Here is a 21,154-nt window from a genome sequence, read left to right on the forward strand (position 1 = left end):
GTGAAAAGTATTGTTCTGCATACAGTCCAGGCAGATCGTTCCATACATGAAAAACATAGGACATACGATAGATACACAATGTAAATACATAGACATAGACGTCGGGTGAAGCATACGGAGTATAGTGCTGCAACAGTAGAGAAGATGTGAAGAGAGAGCAGTTCATAGAATCACTCATTACATACATAGAATTCCTACAGTGCAGAAGGAGGCCATTCAACCCCTTGGGCGCGATTCACCCGGCCCTGCGCAGGGCTGGAGAATTGCCGCAACCGCGCCATGCTGCAACGATGCCGGCGCGCGATTCCCTGAGGTGTGGAGAATCGGCGGCATTTGCGCCGGCACATTTGGCGTGGCGCCGGATGTGGGCTGCTGTATGTGGCGGGGCCGCCGTTTCTCTGGCCCAGATGGGCCGAGCGGCCACGCAGAAAAAGCAGAGTCCCGCTGGCGCTGACTGCACCGATCGGTGAGCTGGCCTCTTGCCGCCCCCGGGCCAACTTTGTTGCGCGTCCGGCCCCAGAACCCCCGCGCCATGTTGCGTTGGGGCCGGAGCGTTCAGCAAGGCCACCGTGCATGTGCGGGTTGGCGGCGCCCCCAGTGTGCACCAGGAAGTGAGGCTGGAGTGGCGTGAACCACTACAGCGCCGTGCTGGCCCCTTGTGGGGGACAGGATCCTTACTGCCCACGACCGTTTCGTGCCGTAGTGAAACACGACAGCGCGGACACTCTGTCCCGCGATCGGAGAATCGCGCCCGTGGAGCCTGTACCGACCCTTGAAAAGAGCACCCTAACTAGACCCATTCCCCCATCCTATCCCATAATAAGTATTCACAATCTGGTCCATTGGGATAGTTGGTTTGATGTGGCTACATCTGATGAATCGCAGAGCATGGATGAGCAGTGAATTCACCAATGGGCAGTTCACTCCCTTCCTCAGTTGCACGGCTCTGGGATGGAGGCCTCACAGAATTTGTATTGTACAGATGTTACCTGAGCGACAACTATTTCTCCAGCCAATAGATAACGTGCCCAGCACCCTCTAGAACAGTCTGACACCTTTCTCAACAAATTATGCAGAGACCCACTGCGATGCTCAATAAAGGCCTGCTCTCACACACGTTACCATAGGTTGTTATTGATGCAACAAATGAGTTGTGTTCAGTTCATAAGAGGGCAACAGCAGGGAAGAAGTTGTTTTTGAATCTGTTTGTGCTTGTTCTCAGACTTTCGTTTCACAGAGTCAATGGATGGGAGGCGGGTTTGCATGATGGACTGGGCTGTGTTCACGACTCTCTGTAATTTCTTACGGTCCTGGGCTGAGCAGTTGCCATACCAGGCTGTGGTGCAGCCAAATAGGATGCTTTCTATGGTGCATCTGTAAAAATTGGTAAGAGTCAATGTGGACATGCCAAATTTCCTTAGTTTCCTGAGGAAGAATACATGCTGTTGTGCTTTCTTGGTCGCCAAAGAGGTGTAAAATAAAAATGGAAAATACTGAACTTGATGTTTAATATCAAAGGGGCAATGCCTTCCCTTTCTCAGCGCCCCTAACCTTGGTGAGCGAAAAGCTTCCCCAACTTTAAATGTCTGCAGTTCAAGATTTTGAACTGTCACCTTGACAGTTTTTGGTTTGCTGTACTTAACATATAACGTCTGGCCTTTCTTATTTTCATACCTTTAAATGAATGATATGTCCTTTGGATTGTATTCCCATGTCTTTCATATCTTGTTCTGCTAGCAAAAGTAACCTTCGCCCGGTGATGTGATGATTTTTAAATAATTCAGCATAACCTATCATGCCGCAACATGTGTCATCTAGGATCAAAAAATTACAAAAACATACATCAGCAAACGGGAATTGGAGCTCCAATAAGTAATGCAAAGAGACAGAAACCTTTATTACCTTTATCTAATAGTTGTTGTATCCAAAAATACTGCACAAAATAAAAATAAGGAACAGGATTAGAATATAGGACAGAACAAAACATAATTTCAAGTGTTGTACACTTCTAGCCTATATCTTCAAAAAGTCTGGTGATCATAAATAAATGCATCTTCAATTGCTGGTGTCAAGGAAAAAGATTAGCAATGGAAAAATATTCATTGTAAGGTTGAGAATCATGGCCAGGATTCTGCCCTAACCGGCTGGACGGGCAGTACCGGCGCCGAGGAGTGGCGCGAACCACTCCGGTGTTGGGCCGCCCGGAAGTTGCGGAATCGCCCGCACCTTCAGGGGCTAGGCCGGCGGCGATGGGGTTGGCGCCATGCCAGGTGGCACCGAAGGGCTTGGCGCGATGCCAACTGGCGCCGAAAGGTTTCCGCTGGCTGGTGCATGTTGGCGCGTGTGCAGGCGCAATCCCAGTGCATGCGCAGGGGGGGTTCCTCTCTGCGCCGGCCATGGCGGGCGTTTACAGCAGCCGGTGCGGATAGAATGCCCCCACGGCACAGGCCCGCTCTTGGATCAGTGGCCCCGTGGGGGCACCCCTGGGGCCAGATCCCACCCCCACCCCCCCCGAGGACTCCGCAGGCCGCCCACAGAGCTAGGTCCCGCTGGTAAGGACCTTGTTTGATTTACGCCGGCAGGACTGGCCGAAAACAGGTGGTCACTTGGCCCATCGCGGAGCGGAGGATCGCAGGGGGCCACTGCCAGTCGGCCCCCGACCGCGCAACGCGATTCCCTCCCCGCCAAAAAACCAGTGCCAGAGAATCCGGCTGGCGGTGTCGGGGCGGTGGTGCGGGATTCACGCTGTCCCCCAGCGTTTTCCAGCTCAGTGGGGGGGGGGGGGTCGGAGAATCCCGCCCATAGTCTATAAATGTTAATTCACACCATTACTGGTACAGAGTAAATGTAATCCTTTGTGTACAGCTGTGTCCAAAAAAATACTAAAAAGTAAATCAAATGTAACCATTGCATTTTACAAATGTCAGTCTACATTTGTGCATTGAATTATTATTAATCATGTCTAAATGACAAATATTGTGATTCATTAACCAATTCTCTCCTCTTTCCAAGGTGTCCTGCTACACTGCCATAAGCTGCAGCAACCCTGCAGCACCTTGCTCAAATGTTTTTTTATATGTATGTCGTGCCAAAAATAATACGTTGGTCTGGATTTTCACCACAATGGAGAGCGTAGTCATTGTAGCAAAAATAGTGGATGTCCCCAAAAATAGTATCAAAATCAGCATTTACCATTTTTACGGGGCAGGTTGCGTTTCATACATGCGTAGTTCACGGGAGGCAGCTGGTCATTTAAATCATCAGCTGCCTTTACTGAAGTCAGATTTTGGCAGCCCAGGAGTGTGAAGCCCAAAGTGTGCAGTGCAGACTTAATAGGACCAGCTCTAAACTTTGTGCATTCCTTTGCATTGCTAAGCTCTGATGGTAACTCTATAATAAAAACTATAAAACTTGACTTCTTTGACTGCAAGTTTATTGTGTTCAGCAATCACTTCTCCAACAACACCACAGTGCCACCTGTGTCCCCTTTATATTTGGTACAGTTTATTAAACCATTAAAACCCAATTGCAACTTAAATACAAGGGAACATTAACTCTTTCCTAATATGGATATCCAGGGTAAGAGATACTTTTGGATCTGAGCCTCGGGCACCTTTAAGGAAGGTCTAGTGTCCTTTAGAATGGTTAAAAGTAGGGATGAAAGTGTGTAAAGAATGCATAAACTCATTAACCGTCTATCCCATTGGAAATGTCAACAGACTTGTCAAAATCAACAGTCAAAAGTGTCAGTGAAGGGCGGTGGCGCAATGGTTAGCACTGGGACTGCTGTGCTGAGGACCAGGTTTTGAATCCTGGCCTTGGGTCACTGTCTGTGTGGAGTTTGCACATTCTCCCCGTGTTTGTGTGGGTTTCACCCCCACAACCCAAAAATGTGCAGGGTAAGTGGATTGGACATGCTAAATTGCCCCTTAATTGCAAAAATAATAATTGGATATTCTAAATTTATAAAAAATAATAAGAAAAAAAGTGTCAAAAGCAACTGTCAAGAGGACCTGTCTAGTGTCAAGAAGATCTGTCAAAAATGTCACGAGGGACTGTCAAAAATACTTGTCAAAGGGAACTGCCAAGGCATTTAAAAGTTCTGCCCTTTGAAAACAAAATGTCCGGAATGTTTTGAAAAAAACCATTGCTTGCTAATTCACCCTGTCTGTTGACCTAAGGGCTTTCACTACTGGATTACTGATGCATGGCTGATTTCACAATCATCACAGTAGGTGACATATCATTTAACACTTTGATTGACAGTTACAAGTGGCTATAAACTCTTTGAAGTGAGACAATGAATTCCAATGCTTCAAGTTAGAAGGGATTATTCACTTGAATTAAATGTTTGATGTTATAAGATTTTATGTCATTTAAGAAATGTAAATGTAACAAATGAGTTTTGATAAATTGGTGCTTTTTTTCAATACGATGAAGCCTGACAATTAAACTTAAAGAATTTTATTTGATCCCATCTCTAGTTGGGCCCTGAGGTCTGCCTATGGTGAATACTGGGTGTGTTAAAATGGTAGGTGAAAGGGCAAAGGATGATTGGTGAGGCATGGGTTGGTACAAAATTGGCATGCAGTCTTTAAAGGAGGTGGGTACAAAGGCGTAGGGAAGCATGGAGGGTTATGGGGCCATGGGGGAGCCGAAAAGAGATCGGGGGTTGGCATGGAGGGTGTTGGGGCCAGCTGGCATAGGTACAGGGTTATGGGTTGACATGGATTTATGAAGGGCTATGGGGTTGGTACAGGACATTGATTGGATAGGAAAAATGGGGGGGGGGGGGTTGGTGAGGGATATTTCAATTTTTTTCTTTTTACAAAATGATTTAGACACAATGCTGGTTCCCAAGGCAGGCTTTCTGCCCAGTAGTCTCCCCACCAGGTACCCTTCTCACTACTTTTGGGGTCACTTGCCCTGGCCTCTAATATCGTCTGCAGCCCACCCCCTCTTCCCCACCCCCGGACCAGATTGGTGGAGCCAGGAATTCTGTCTCAGCACACCCAACTTGCGGATGAAAATCCAGGCCTTTATCCCCTTGTGATAAATTATATTCCTAATTAATCATAGTTTGTTTATTATTGTCCAATTTAGCTGTTATATTATGTCCAAGCTTTAATTTCAAAGAGAGAATCATATACTTACCACATCCTCTTCTGTCCAAGAATATATATCTAATGATGGCAGCAACTGTATGATGGCAACAAAAGTAATGTATAAATATTACAATGTGATCACACCGGAATAGATAAAGTGGCTACAAATGAGGACTAAACAAAATCAGCGACATGATTTTTAAATGGCACTCTATAGAATGTTAAAGACTATCCATCTAATATCTTTGTTAAAGATCTAGTGTCCCATAAATAATATTTTAAATGTGCTCTCTGATTATTACCTGCCATTATAAGCTTGTTCAAAAAAATTCTACGTCAGCACTTAATAGATTTTGTGCTGAGATCTGAAACAAATCAAAACTTTCTGTCATATCTTCATGTACCTTCCCCATCACCTTGTTTGTCTTGTTGGAATGTTATTCCGCTTCCAGCAATATATTGAGAGGTATATTGCGTTTCCTACATACATCGAGTAACATCATGATAGCAGTTTGGAATTTTAATTGAGTCATTGAGATGGAATTTCATGGAATAGATGTTTATTTCACTAATGCAGTTGGTAACTATTTTGTAAAGCATCCTAATGAAGAGCACTTCTGCTTTTTATCATCTTTGAAGTCTCTCCTTTTTTTTTTAGCTCTCTCCATTCCATACCTTCCTCTTTTAACTGGATGGTACTGTTCAGGTTTGAAATTCCGCATGGATATTTTCAACATTGCTTCTTATGGCTTCATCAGCCGGGGCATTGAGTACAAGAGTTGGGAAATCATGTTGCAGCTATATTAAACTGTGGTTAGGCCGCATTTGGATATTGTGTGCAGTTCTGGTCACATGATCAGAAGGACGTGGAAGCTTTGGAGAGAGTGCAAAGAAGGTTCACCAGGATGTTGCCTGGTTTTGAGGATGTTGGCTTTGAGGAGAGGTTGAATAACTAGGATTGTTTTCACTGGAAAGACGGAGGCTGAGGGGAGACCTGATAGAGGGCTACAAAATTATGAGAGACATAGACAGGATGGATAGTCAGAGGCTTTTTCCAAGAGTGGAAGTGTCAATTACAAAGGGGCATAGGTTCAAGGTGAGAGGGGGAAAGTTTAAGAGAGATGTGCGGGTAAGTTTTCAACGCAGAGAGTGGTGGGTGTCTGGAACGCGCTGCCGGAGGATGTGGTGGAAGCAGGCACATTAGCAACATTTAAGAGGCATCTGGATGGGTACATGAATAGGGAGGAAATAGAGGAATATGGACTGAGTATGGACAGAAGTTTTTTTTAAAGTTAGGGCAACATGATCGGCACAGGCTTGGAGGGCCTAAGGGTCTGGTCCTGTGCTGTACTTTTCTTTGTTCTTTATTCACCACCAATACAAGAAATGCATTGTAGATCATGTTGAGTAGACTGACACAGAGAGACAGTCATCAGAGATGAGCTGAGGACTGGGCAACTACACACATTAGGCAGTTTGATGTGACTATCAGTCAGTTCTGAAATTCCAACATGGATCTCAGATACCGATCTAATGCTACATTTAGAAGAGTTACCATGACACCTCAGAGAGTTACACTTTAACAATATTTTCCAAATAGCAACGTTCCACAATTATTTATGAATAGAAATAAAATGCTAACTGGATTTTAATTTTTCCTGTATGCAGCCTGATCACATTACTTAGAAATGATGGCTAGGTATTCAAATTTCTGTTAACAGCTGAATAATAGGTTTCACTTAAAATATGCACTTAGATTTTTTGATTAGATAACTTCAATAAAACACCTGGAGTAAGGATCTATCTTTTACAGTAACACTAGCAGTTCAAAAATACATTTAGTAGCATTGCCTAGCACCACATTTTATTACTAGTTAATACATATTATTCAACGATTGTCTTCATGTATTCACAATTTTAAAATGTTAATCCCATGGTATTTATTTGCGATTGATTGTGCTTCCCGGTATATTTAAGTGTTTAACTATAGATGCTGTTTAAATTAAGGAAGATATGACAAAATAATTTCAAATTTTAATGAAAAATACTAGTACAGGTGCAGTGTCTCAAAACTGGCAACCTGGGGACCGAGTCCATGCTGGGCTTCAGATCTTGCCAGTTTTCAGATCTTTGCCAGAAAATAAGTAAGTACATGAGATTAAGTGAAGAAGTTTATTTTTTATTTAAAATATACACAATAGCGAAGAAATAAAGTTTTTTGAAAAATTAAATAACAAGGTAAGTAAGGCTAATCCACAGGCTGTGCTGGATTCAAAGTATGCATGTGCCAGTGAAGCTATTAGAAACCTACAGCTTCCTGTCTGTGCGGAAACACGACCCATCAGCTACTTCAAAGAATTTCAAACACGGCGTGGATCTCACCGGCTAATAGTCAACCTGAGAACACTTGTTCACCTTCATTATCAATTAGAAAATCACTTTGTATTAATTTATTGCTTTGTATATTAATTTATTGCTTTGTATTGGGGGGGGGGGAGGGGCTTTTCTTTCTGTTTTTTCTATGCCTTGTTTATTTTATTGTTGGGAGAAAATTTGTTGTTGAAAAATTTGAATAAAAATTATTTTTAAAAAAAGAAAATCACTTTGGACTGCTCTTCGGAAGGCCCATAGTGCGGGCGCAAAACACTTATTTTCTCTCTCTCCCCCATGGTATCTTTGACCAATAAAACTGAGGGAACACTATGTAAGAAACTGTACTATAACTTGTCCAGAGGATACTTCGAGTTGGGCAGTTATATGCGGGTTCGACAGATCGGGCCAGGTCGGACTGCTTAGGTCAAGTCAGGTCGTGTGGGGTCAAGGATTGCTTGGAGCACAGGAAAAGACTGGTGCATAAAGCCGCTAAACTATTCCAGCACCCCACCGCACCAATACAGCACCTAGCCAAATTGTCCTGGTAAGTTACTAATTTAATATTGATTAAAATTGATGCATAGCGGCTTATTAAAAATGTGCAGTTTTTGGACAAGTCTGGTTCTCGGATAGCCAGATTTGAGACACTGTACTTGTAATCTCTTACACCAAATGCAGATAATTGTGTTACAAAAAAGTGCTGGCACTACAATTAAATAAGTCATTTAGCCACTTCTGGTACAATATTTCTCCACAAGAGAGAATTAGTTTTTAAATTGATTAGGACGTTGGAAAAGGTCATGCAGAAAATGTCATATTTTGTGAATCTAATACTAATATTTAGAACTTGCTTGAACTAGATTCATCAATTAACTATTTTATTAGTATTTGAAAGCACATTGGTTTTAATGCACAAAACCTTTAAAGTAAATCATTACCATATTCAAGGAAAGTATCAATAACAGACATTTGATAAACATAATCGATATGACACTTTGGTAATTTAACTTATCCTCAATTAATCAATGATTACATTGACCATGGGAGAACTAGGAAGAATACCCATCTGAATACACAATTGAGATTGGCCTCCTAACTCATGATTGGCAAAACTTTGAGGTGACTTACAAAGGCCGACCTCCCTTTGTGCTAGTGTCCACTCACCTTCTCACCAAGCAGGATTGTACAAACTTAGTTCCTCCTGTGCAAATATCTTGGGTGTTTTGGTGCGAATTATTTTGTACTGAAATGATGGGATGAGAAATCTGCAATTGGTGTTTTCAGTTTTCATGCTGAAAGCAGGGCAGGGAAAGGCAGGAAAAAAAACATGACCGTGCCTTGTTGAACCAAGTATTTGAGCTAATAATTTTTTCCTTGCTGGGTTTTTTGAATGCAAAGGAAGGCAGTGCGATTTTGCTGTATTTTTAAAAATGGGACTTGCAGAATATATTTTTTAGGAGTTGATGTCCCACTCACCAAGTAGGTGATGGAGGCGGGGGAATGGAGTGAGATTCACAAACAAAGGCAAGGGGAATGTGTCATGGTCACATTGTACTCATGAATGCCACAAAGTACAGACGTCTTGAACTATTATGACATGGTGAATGATTTCAATAAAAGACAAAACTGCTTCAGTCACAATGCTTCAAATGGTAAGCTATCTTTCATCTCATCATGGAGAATTACATTTTATTCTCATGTAAAATATCTAAACATCAGATATGCAAGCACATGTAGCATTTTCTCTTCAACCTATCATTTGTTAATTCATCAAGCTTGTGTCAAGTATATTATTTATTTTATAACATATCTGGGCATGCTGAAAGTTACAGATATAAACTAAAATCTACTCAAACATACAGAGAGAATGGAATGGTTTGTATTCTTGGGAAATTAAAAAGGGCAGCACGGTGGCACAGTGGTTAGCCCTACTGCATCACGGCACCAGGGACCTGGGTTCAATTCTGGCCTTGGGTGACTATATGGTGCTTATACTTTCTCCGTGTCTGTGTGGGTTTCCTCTAATTTCCTCCCAGTCCAAAGATGTGCAGGTTTGATGGATTACCCATGCTAAATTGCCCCTTAGTCTTCAAAGATTTGCAGGTTACATGGTGTTATGGGAATAGGGTGGGGGAGTGGGCCTAGGCAGGGTGTTCTTTCAGAGGGTCGGTGCCGATTCGATGGGCTAAATGGCCTCCTTCTGCAATGTAGTGGTTCTATGGTTCTAACATTAAAAGATTAGAAATACTTGGTATAAACAATATCAATATTGCGTATAAGGTGTAACATTTTTCCAAGAATTGGCAATGGATATTTGCTTTACCTTAATCTATCTTACAAAATCCAAATGTTTGTGCAGTTCTTCGCATAAGTGATTATTTTCATGTGTGAACCCAGTCAGTCCAGGGCTCCCCACTTCTGTCACCTCCTCCAGCTTTACAACCTTCAATGATTCTGTGTACCTCCAGCTCTGGCCTCTTGTGCAATTCCAACCACTGATGGTCATGCCTGTAGCCATGTATGTATTAACCTCTAACACTCCTCTCTCCTCGGTTCTCACTCTTTAAGACCCTCCTTAAAAACTACCCCGTTGACCATACTTTAGATGATCTCCCTCTTCATTCCAATTGTTGCTTGGTTGCTCTTCTGTGAAGTGCCGAGAGATGGTGTATTACATTAAAGGTGCTGCAGAGATACAAGTTCTTTTTGTTTTGTCGCTGGTTAGCAGTTAGGAGCAGGAACCCTTGTTGATCTTCCCTTTCTTTTACCAAAGGGCACTGCGACCAATTGGACTGCTAACTGGTAAAACAAAATTCAGCAAAGGCTAGCAGATGAATTTGGGGTCTACTGCTATGAATAGGTTAGTGTTACATTAGGTACTGGTCTTTGCTACTAGAGAGCTATCATGAATTTGAATTGAAAAATGGAGAAGTTGACTTTTTCCAAAACTTGCGATAGACATGTTAAATCCAGTAGGTGGCAGTCACATCTACTGAGCATTTCATACTGACCACATGCATGGGTCCAGATTACATCATTTTATTAATACTGAGGTAACAAAATCAGCGTGCTCTTTCACATTTTGTGTTCATCAAACACAAAGTAATGCAGCAAGAACGTTTGAGCTGAAAATAGTCCGTCAATATTATCTCAATTTCAGATAGAAATGTTGGAGGGTGCTTTAACACATTAATGGCACTATGTAAAGTGATTTGCTGTTGATTTTTTTTGTTGCAATGTTTGGTCCAAGCTACCATTATTTCTAATGCAAGAATTTGATGACCAACAGAGACGAGACCAATTAGAACTGATCAGCGAAAAATATATTTTCTTGGTTACTTGAGGATTTCCTTTAATACTGATTGGAACAGAAAGAGGGGTCAATTCAATATTCTTTCATGAGGAGAAACTTTGTAACAATTCTATTACCAGAATGGTTAACTGCTGGAAGAAGGTAATGTGTGTTATTCTGTAAATAATCTGTAGCGAAACTGGATGCAAGACTTGTTTTTTCAAATTTCCCCAAAATGAAGTCAGACTTGCCCACTAGTCATTAGTTTGCTAAATTATCTGGAACTTAATTAATAAAACAATTGCATTAGAGTTCTATGAATCAGACAATTCAGATCTATATATATTTGTTATAGACACTCTAATTTCCAGTTCACTGGATTTCTATTGGACCACAATAATGAACACATCTCAACACATTGCTATAGTTTTGAATTTGTCAGAAGCCATAATAGGAGAGAGATTTTTACCCAGTGTTAGTGAATCACCTGGGAGCAGCAAATAACAGGTGGGCAGGTTAGGTCGCACTGCATGCCTGGAAATGAAACCAACCCCCTTTCCCTTCAGTTAATTTAAATGGAAGATCTTATCTAATAACCTAAAAAGTAAATTTAAGATATCAAAAGATTAAATCTGATTTTAATGATGGTTTTGATTGACCACACGTGCAGAAATCAATGAATGATCTATGAATGACAAAGTAGAGAAGCCAGTGTTCGCATTACTCATTTCTATTCCCCCATGATACTTTGTGACTTCTTATTTGATGGCCGAAACGCTCTAATTGCTTAGTTAAGGCTCCAAGGTCATCCTGGTTCAACTTTCTCTTAAAATCACAAGTAGTATGGTAACACAGGATTTTTAGTTGCAGTGTAAAGCTTGGCTTCAATGATATTTCCACTCACTCTAGGGTCAATATTAACAATTATAGAGTGCCCTTGACTGCAGGAATAAGTAACTCCAGAGAAACCAAGGTAAGTCAAATAGTGAATGCAGTGAATTATATTACAACTATTTGGGGCTTGTTCCCTTTTGAAATAAGATTTTAGAATTCCTGCGTATCTACTTTGTGCCTCTGATTGACAGCAATAGTAATTTCTTGGTTACTTGCTGTAAATAAGTGGTAAGCTTTGTTTAAATCCCAGTACTTGACCAGGAAAGCAGCTTTCAGCAAACATACATTAAAACATGGTGATTAAAACAACAGTAATGAGATTGCTGAGCATTTGGCATTTAATTGCCAGGAATATGTAGGCAAACAACAATGTCCCAAATGAATATACCAGCAAAAACTTCTGCTCAATTAATGGTCAGGCACAAAATTAAAAGTAAAAGAATCTCCAAGACCTCTGTAACAGAGCTGTTAGGATGTTTGCTGTACATTTTTGTGCAGAGGACAGGCCTCAAAAATGGCGGAAACGCTGGCCTATTAACCATTTGGAGCCCATGATACTGATTTACCCAGCAGTGGCAAAATGCACAGCTATGTCCCACCAACTGAGCTAGGAAGGTGACCAAACTCCTTTTGGAGCAGTATCTGTAACTAGGCATCCACTGTGAAATAGGGTAGAATAAAAGCAATAGATTTAATAGCTGAGCATGAAAGAGTATAGTAGTATAAAATAGTATAAACAGTATGGGAAGGTAGGCAGGCACCATATTTGTTTCAAAACTATTACCCAGAAGGAAAGAGAACCAAGACAACTGTAAATAAGCTACTAAATTAAGTTTATTGAAAAAGGAAATAGAAAATAGATAACACACAACACAGAAAAGAAGTCCACATCAAAGCAGCCCTTAATACTCTCAAATGTTGTATAAATAGGTTTCAGGTCTTATAAAAAAATTTAGTAATGAAAAGTCAGTGATGAAATATTTGCAATTATCTTCCAACTTCTGAATTTTTAAATGTTAGAACATTTCTTTTCATAAATGGTTGCAACACTTCAGCATTTAGATTGATATTCTAACAAAGTAACAACGCTTCAATTTTTTGCCATGCATACAAATTCTGCTGAGAAAATTACTGTAAGCTCACAGCATAAATAAGGCACTAGCCTCAAAATATTAATATTTGTAGTGCATAGAATTATTGTGGGAAACAAAAACAATTCACTAGTTTCATACAATTTGTAGCTTTAATAATGTTTAAAAGCTCTATGTGACTAATCACCATCATGTGACCAGTGACCAAAATCCATCGTCATATTGATTTTTCTCCCCTTTCTGACACAGGTGGATTTGGAAGAATTCTGTTTGGCTTGCATATCTATCTGAATCCCAGACTGCATGACAGGTCCTGCTAGGTTCATTGACAGCGTATTGCCAAAACCTCTCATCATTTTCTGCAGACTTTCATTCATGCCATCTACCTCCCCGTTACTGGTAGCTGTGATCTGACATGACATCTCTGTACTGTTTGACTCCTCTGTCTTAGACTCATAGAAAGACTCTTCAGAAAACTTTGCAGTAATAGGTAAGAAAGGCTAAGTAAAAAGAGGAGAAAGATGACAGATGAATACCAGAGCAAAAATGATTAAACATCAGTATTGGAAAATATCAAGGAAAAACACAAAACTGATCTGTTTTCCTATTTTAGGTTACTCACCCATACATGCACCAGTTCTTAATCTTCCAATAAAGTTCTCCGCCACGTATTATGGGTAATGCTACCAGACAGCCAATTTTATTTGGAGATTTGTCATGACCACTGGCCCCGTGGGTCAGCACATTGTTTTCTCTTTAGGTGCACCTGGCAATCTTTTTAGCTGTTTTGTAACAACTTAGTACGTTTGTATTTACTGTAATTGTTTTCCCTTTAGGTGCCCCAGGCAATCTTTTTGGCTGCTGTGTAACAACTCAGTTCATTTGTATTTACTGTAATTGATCAGTACGCCTGTTTTCTTTTAGATTTTATTTTGATGAATACGTACATTACTTTTATCGATTACATAACAGAACAGACTATGTAAACAGACTTGGGCCATTTATTTCCATCACTTGCATATGTGGGTAATACCTTTGGTCTCATCATTTCCTAATATAATAGTTTTTAAGAGGGAATTCCATGAGTTATGAAGATAGCTAATGTAGTATCCCTTACATTTACTATGATCTTCCCTGGAAAATATTGAAGAGCCAATGTACACCAAGACGATATTCTCATTATTTGTGACAACCTGTGTTAAGGATATCCCTCCAGGAACGTTTACGAATGCTGAAACTAATGTTTCGTCCAGAAGGTTTTCAAAAAGATTGTCCAAACTTGCATAAAGCTAAAAATATTTTATCAAATGATGTAACAGATTAATTTTCTCACACTTTGCACATCAGAAATGATGCAGATAGAATAAAACTTGAGAAGACTAAAGTGAAAGCACTGTGAAGCTGAAGGCTTGCCAGAGCTCAGATGTCAATATGTTCCCTAAAGAGCAGAGCACCTCAAACGTTGTCCCATGTTGGCCGGCAAAGTAAATTACCCATCTTACATGCAGGAGAACAAATGAAGAGTTATAGTTTTATTTTTTAGCTGTGTATTAGGTGATTTTTTTTCACCATAGTAAAATGTGAATAATACTCATAGCATTAAAAAATCATAGTTAGGTTATGCAAAATCTGAAGAATATGGCAGTATATAGCTATGAACACTTACAGGAGCATTGGACTGTTCCACCAACTTTTGCTCCCACACTTTCAAACGCCTTTCTCGTTCCTTCAACTCCTGTTCTTTTGTGCTCAGATCTCGCTCAAGTTTCTTAAGTCTTTCCAAAGTGGCTTCTATTTCGCATCTGTAGGAAACAATCACAGCACTCACTAATGAGAACAAATTGTATTGGATTCCTACTTCAATTCTAATTAAATTTCACTGACTTCCTAGGTAATCACACACCAGTACTGGGTTAGTGCCACACCATTTTGAATTCACCACAATGTGCTAAATATTTTAGAGATTATAAATATGTAAACAAAAATTATTTTATGGTTCCACGATTATTTTTAGTCTCAGGATTATTATCTAAAACAGGCGATGAACAGAAATTTTGTCCCACGTCCGGGATTTACCTGGCTCGCCACGCCTCGGGAGATCTAATGAGACGTTGTGATCTGGATCCTGCCAATTGTGGGCGGGATTAGTATTTGGCAAATGTGCATATTAGTGTGAGTAGCTACTCTCACTCTAATATGCAGCTCACCTGATCTATCTGAGGCATCGGGATCTAACCCCTTCGTCTCGGGGGGGTCTCACTGTCAACTAGGCCAAAAATAACCAACATACATCACTCAGGAATACATTGCTATTCATCAGAATTTCCTTTTTACAGAGGAAGTGAACCATTAAAATGTAAAGATATGCCCCATAAAACTCTTCTTTTTAGACATTTTGTCGGGAAAATCCATATTTTTCATCGAATTTCGTTATTTTGGTATCATCTGACCTGTTATTAGCCTCCCTTTTGCAGACTTATTTTCTATTGGTGCATTTTACAAATACAAAAGTATTCTTTACATAAGGTGTCAAACAGCACATCCAGCAACCTGCTCCCCAATAACCCCACACTTCACTCCCATTCCCACTACCAGAACAAGTAAATTCTCCCACCTCTACTCACATAACTTCCCAGTGTTTCAGTCTAATACTTTTTTTGCATTCTTTGAGTAAGCACAACTTAGATGTTTGAAAAATAATAATCTTTACTATTGTCACAAGTAGGCTGACATTAACACTGCAATGAAGTTACTGTGAAAAACCCCTAGTCGCCACATTCCGGCACCTGCTCGGGTACACTGAAGGAGAATTGAGAATGTCCAAATTACATCTTTCGGGACTTGTGGGAGGAAACCGGAGCACCCGGAGGAAACCCACGCAGACACGGAGAGAACACATAGACTCCGCACAGACAGTGACCTGAACGGGAAATCGAACCTGGGACCCTGCCGCTGTAAAGCAACAGTGCTAACCAATGTACAACCGTGCCGCCTTTGCATAATGGTGGAAAATTAAGGTTATAGAGGACAGCAATTTTGTAATTGAAGTTCCCTCACGTCATTGCTCACTGCCAGAACACAGCAGCTGGTTTTGACTTGTTGGGACCGTTTGGGAGTAACGCGTGTGACATGCATGTTGAGAAATAGATTGCCATCTATCATAGCAGGCAGATGCTTCTGATTGGTTCATGTTGATGTAAAAGTCTATAAATATTGGTGATGTCTTTTCATTTGCCCTACCATGACTGTAATTTGAAACTATTAACAACTGAACCTGTTCAGCTACTCAAATTTTATAAGTTTCAGTTTTCTATCGCCGGTTTGTTTTAATGTAGCAGAAAGAGGATTTCTAATTGCTATATTTCCTGTTTTCTGACAGAAGTATACCTTGAATTTTAAATTTTATCAACACCTTCACTCACAATTAAAGTTGGCCCATTTTAAGTACTGCCTGTGTGGCCTGACTGCTGTGGCTAATTGTAGCACCCCTGTAAATTGTGCCAGCTGAGATCAGCTATCGCCCAGCTTCAATCCTTGATCTGTGTGGAGTTATGATCTCCATGGCTCAGTACCATACCAGGTAGTGCATTACCTACTGAGCCATTGGGATAATAGAGGTCTGCATGTTTTAAAGGTGAGTGGATTGTATATTTCCTAAGAATCTAAAGCGGAATTAAAGTGGGGCTGTTTAACACAGGGCTAATTCGCTGGCTTTGAAAGCAGACCAAGCAGGCCAGCAGCACGGTTCGATTCCCGTAACAGCCTCCCCGAACAGGCGCCGGAATGTGGCGACTAGGGGCTTTTCACAGTAACTTCATTTGAAGCCTACTCGTGACAATAAGCGATTTTAGGGCTTCACGGTAGCATGGTGGTTAGCATCAATGCTTCACAGCTCCAGTGGTCCCAGGTTCGATTCCCGGCTGGGTCACTGTCTGTGTGGAGTCTGCACGTCCTCCCCGTGTGTGTGTGGGTTTCCTCCGGGTGCTCCGGTTTCCTCCCACAGTCCAAAGATGTGCGGGTTAGGTGGATTGGCCGTGCTAAATTGCCCGTAGTGTAAGGTTAATGGGGGGATTGTTGGGTTACGGGTATACGGGTTACGTGGGTTTAAGTAGGGTGATCATTGCTCGGCACAACATTAAGGGCCGAAGGGCCTGTTCTGTGCTGTACTGTTCTATTCTATTCTATTCTATTTCCTATATGCTGCTGGTGACAAATCTGTTTTCTTAGTGTGGTGGAAGTCATCATAAAAAAAGAAATTAATTAAAAATGTATCCTGCCGGCATGCCAGTGATCACACTGGAATTAAATAATTGCTTTTCAGAACACACACATGGTATGAGGTAACTGTAATTTGTCACCTAACCATTATGTCCTGCAGGCTACGATACTAATATCAAAATATCACAAATTTCTTACAATTTGTTCTTTAATGTTTAAAAAAGAATGATGTGGCAGACTTAAGCAGCCTACAATTTTCACAGCTAAGTGTCAAATTATCTCCTACAAACTTATCCCATACATGGAGATTACTGTGATAGTTTATCTTAAAGCCAGTACTACTTTGTGCATCACTCAAACTGTAAAGAAACTCTCCCAATACCCAACTGCAAAAGTTAGTATCTTTCTTATCCATCACAATTTCTCAAATGTGCTATTTGCTAATCTACCATACCTGTCATAGTCTCTACCTCTATTGCTCATTATTTCCATTATCAAATTTGATCTATGTCCCCACCAATGTTCTATCACTCACTTTTCTTTAAAGAACCATGGGCTGGATTCTCTGTTTCAGCGGGCACTTAGCGTTTACAACGCCAAAATTGGCGCCAAAACCTCACCAATGCTGAGACCGGTGAGGATAAAACTTCTGGCTCCCGTGCCGAAAATGGCTGGAGAATGGCTGGGTCCATGGCCCCGCATGTGCACGGCGACGACCTGCAGTGGTTGCGCTGTACAACATGGTGTCGGCAGTGCGTGGACCCGACCCACCAAATGCAACCACACAGGCCATCCTCTGGCCACCCCCCCCCCACCTGTCCCCCAGCCCTCGTGGAAGCCCTCCCAGCCAGCAGCATGGGTCCCGGCTGAGTGTGGTGGCGCTGGACACAGGCTGCAGCCGCCATGCCGGGTTCCCGGCCATTCAGACCACACATCAACCGCGCAGTAGGAAACACGGCCCATTGGGGGTAGAGCATCGTGGGAGGTCCTGCCGATGACGTGAGGCACGCAACAACACCATTCCGGAGGGGGTAGAGACTCGAAAACTGGCGTCAAACCGGCGCCGCCCCCGGTCAAAAGGGATTCTCCGCCTGATCGCCAATTACGATATCGCCATCGGGCAACGGAGAATCCTGCCCCATTTTCTTTCTGCTAGTTTCTCATGGCAAATCTACCATAGCACCTTGGGTGGAATTCCGTTGTGGCCCCATCGGCAAGTCAATGGTGGGCAGGCACTGGAATGTGACGGGAGTGTAGACATTGGCTTCAAAGCAGCGGGAATCTTCCACCCAGGCCTGTTTCTCTGCAACGCCAGCAGAAACACACATCTGCACCAACGTGGCATACAGATTCCGGGACTCAACTGAATAATGCCTGGGGCTGCCTCTGGAGTTTGAAATGGAGACTGCGAGCAACTCTGAACCACCACACCAGTGGGGGGAGAAGCATCCACAGGTGGACCTTCCAGATTCATGTAATTGAGGAATTCCATCTTCCAGCTTCAGAATGTTCCAGAGATCCATCTGAATTTTCAGGAGATCCATCTTCTTTCTTCAATAGTGGGTCAGTTATGTTGGGCGCCTTTTCAGTACGGTGCCCGGATACATGGCAGACGATGTGCCATGAGGAGTGTCCTGCCACAGAATACAACGTCAAACCCCCGGTTGCATAATTAATGAGGTCAGGGTCAGGAGAGGTGGTGTGGTTTCCCGCCAGCCTCAGCACTGGAAACACTCCCAAGCTCCCGCCTGGCGACGAGACTTAGTTCCCAGATAGAAGAATTCCACCCCTTAAATCTATTTTGCACTGAACTGATCTCCAAATTCAATTTTCCAATTGACCATACTCTGAATTCCTTCCAGAAATGGAACAATGCTGTCCAGACCAATACTTCACCAACATGACTGAAGAATTACTGCACCTAGAGAATCATAGATCAGAGAATGTTTACAGCACGGCGAAAAGCCCTTCGGCCCATCATTTTTTTTCATTAAGCACCTATCTACTCTAATCCCATGTTCCAGCACTTGGTCCATAGCCATGCGTGCTGTGCTCAGCTAAATATTTCTTAAATGTTGTGGGGGTTCCCCCCCTACCCCACTTTTAGGCAAGGAGATCCAGATTCCAAACACCCTCTGGGTGAAAAGGTTTTCCCTCACCTTCTCTATAAACCTCCGATCCCTTACCGTAAATCTATGCCCCCTCAATATTGACCTCTCCGCTAAGGGAAAATGCTCCTTTTCCTTCCTATCCACCATATCTATGCCCCTCAGAATTTTAGACAGAGATCCCCCCTCTTTCTTCTCTGCTCCAGGGAAAACAACCCCAGCCAATCCAGTCTCTCTTGATAGCTAAAACACCCCAGCCTAGGCAACATACTGATGAATCTCCTCTGCATCCTCTCTAGTGCGATCACTTCTTTCCTTTAGTGTGGTGACCAGAACTGCACACACTACTCCAGGTGTGGCCCAACCAGTATTTTTGTAAGCTCCTTTATAACCTCCCTGCTCTTATAATATATACCTCAACTAATACGTCAACAAGGGGCTGGTTTAGCACACTGGGCTAAATCGCTGGCTTTGAAAGCAGACCAAGGCAAGCCAGCAGCACGGTTCAATTCCCGTACCAGCCTCCCCGAACGGGCGCCGGACTGTGGCGACGAGGGGCTTTTCACAGTAACTTCATTGAAGCCTACTCGTGACAATAAGCGATTTCCATTCATTTCATTCATAAAGACAAGTATCCCATAGGCCTTTACCATCTGTCCTGCTGTCTTCATAGAATCCCTACAGTGTAGGAGGAGGCCATTTGGCCCATCGAATCTACACCGACCCTATGAAAGGGCACCTCACCTAAGTCCACCCCCCCTGCAAGCCTGTAACCGCACTTAACCTTTGACACTAAGGGGCAATATTAGCATGGCCAATTCATCTAACCTGCACATCTTTGGACTGTGGGGGGGAAACTGGAGCACTTGGAGGAAACCTACGCACACATGGTGGGAATGTGCAAACTCGACACAGTCACTCAAGGCCGGAATTGAACCCAGGTCCCCGATGCTGTGAGGCAGCAGTGCTGCCACTGTGCTGCCCTGCTTCAGGGATGTATGGACATGCACACCAAGGTCCCTCTGATCCGCTGTATTTCCTAGGGTCATACCGTTTATTGTATATTGTTAGTCCTCCCAAAATGCATCGCCTCACACTTTTCATGGTTAAATTCCTAGCTTATCTCTGCAAGGGTAAGGCTTGTAACCTCCTCAAAATTCGCAGATTGCCACTCCGTAGAGACTTGCCTTTGTTTGAAACCCAAAGCCTCTGTCTTGCTTGACCTTCCTGACTCAGGTCGGGTGAGACTGAAACAGCGAAGCAGCTCAGGGGCAACCGCAGTGAAGTGTAAAAGGAACGTAGCAAAGGAGAACACGCCCTCTTTTTACTGATATAAAACAGGTGAGTTTAAAGGGACCATTGAAGGGGAGAAGGTAAGTTTCAGAGGTGAATGAACAGGATGTGGGTTCGCACAACCGGAGGGATCAATGGGGTTAGGGTGGTGTTTGTTGGGGGGGATGTTGAGGGACCCTCTGGGGGATCAGGATGGGGCTGGTGATGGGGGGGTGGACAGTGTGGTACTTGGTCTGGGTCTTTAAAATAGTTATCCTGAAGTTAGAAGTGCTTTTTGGGAGTAACTATGGGTGTTACTTAGTTACTGGCAGAAGTTAGCAAACTAAATTATTTTTTCAGATGATTCCCAATCCAACAGAATTGTCCAGGGGAAGTTAGTGTTTCACGACAATTGCTGGGTAAACCTTTACTTCCAAGAGGGATGCTCCAGAGCATCTTTGGGGTTCCCCCCAAATGCAATGCTGGAAAGCCAAGATGTTATGGCCCAAAGTTTGTTAAAGCCACTGTGCCAAACTGGTAAAACACAGGTTGCCAGCTGCCACAAGTGGAGGTTCCCCAATCAATCACATTTTTAAAACAATTTAGAGGACCCAATTATTTTTTTCCAATTAAGGGGCAATTTAGCGTGGCCAATCCACCCACCCTGCACATCGTTGGGTTGTGGGGATGAAACCCACGCAGACACGGGGAGAATGTGTAAACTCCATACGGACAGTGACCCAGGGCCGGGATTCGAACCCAGGTACTCAGCACCACAGTCCCAGTGCTAACCACTGTGCC

At 42.5% G+C, this 21,154-nt stretch overlaps 1 protein-coding gene across 3 annotated transcripts in view; it reads right to left on the bottom strand.

Moving 5' to 3' along the window:
• The window catches only part of LOC119961897 (mitogen-activated protein kinase kinase kinase 20-like), a 171,492-nt gene that overhangs the window by 70,872 nt on the left and 79,466 nt on the right, over nucleotides 1-21,154 (bottom strand). For 2 of the 3 annotated variants that reach the window (XM_038789395.1, XM_038789396.1), the window contains exons 11-14: nucleotides 14,422-14,557; nucleotides 5,155-5,199; nucleotides 1,903-1,933; nucleotides 1,675-1,814 (exon numbers count right to left, since the gene is read on the bottom strand). In XM_038789395.1, the coding sequence (XP_038645323.1) occupies nucleotides 1,675-1,814; nucleotides 1,903-1,933; nucleotides 5,155-5,199; nucleotides 14,422-14,557 (352 nt within the window). Of the gene's footprint in view, nucleotides 1-1,674; nucleotides 1,815-1,902; nucleotides 1,934-5,154; nucleotides 5,200-12,480; nucleotides 13,256-14,421; nucleotides 14,558-21,154 lie in introns of those variants that run through there. The other variant, XM_038789397.1, reaches the window with a different exon arrangement.

This window comes from Scyliorhinus canicula, chromosome 2, assembly GCF_902713615.1.
Source record: "Scyliorhinus canicula chromosome 2, sScyCan1.1, whole genome shotgun sequence".
Classification (NCBI taxonomy): Eukaryota; Metazoa; Chordata; class Chondrichthyes; order Carcharhiniformes; family Scyliorhinidae; genus Scyliorhinus; species Scyliorhinus canicula.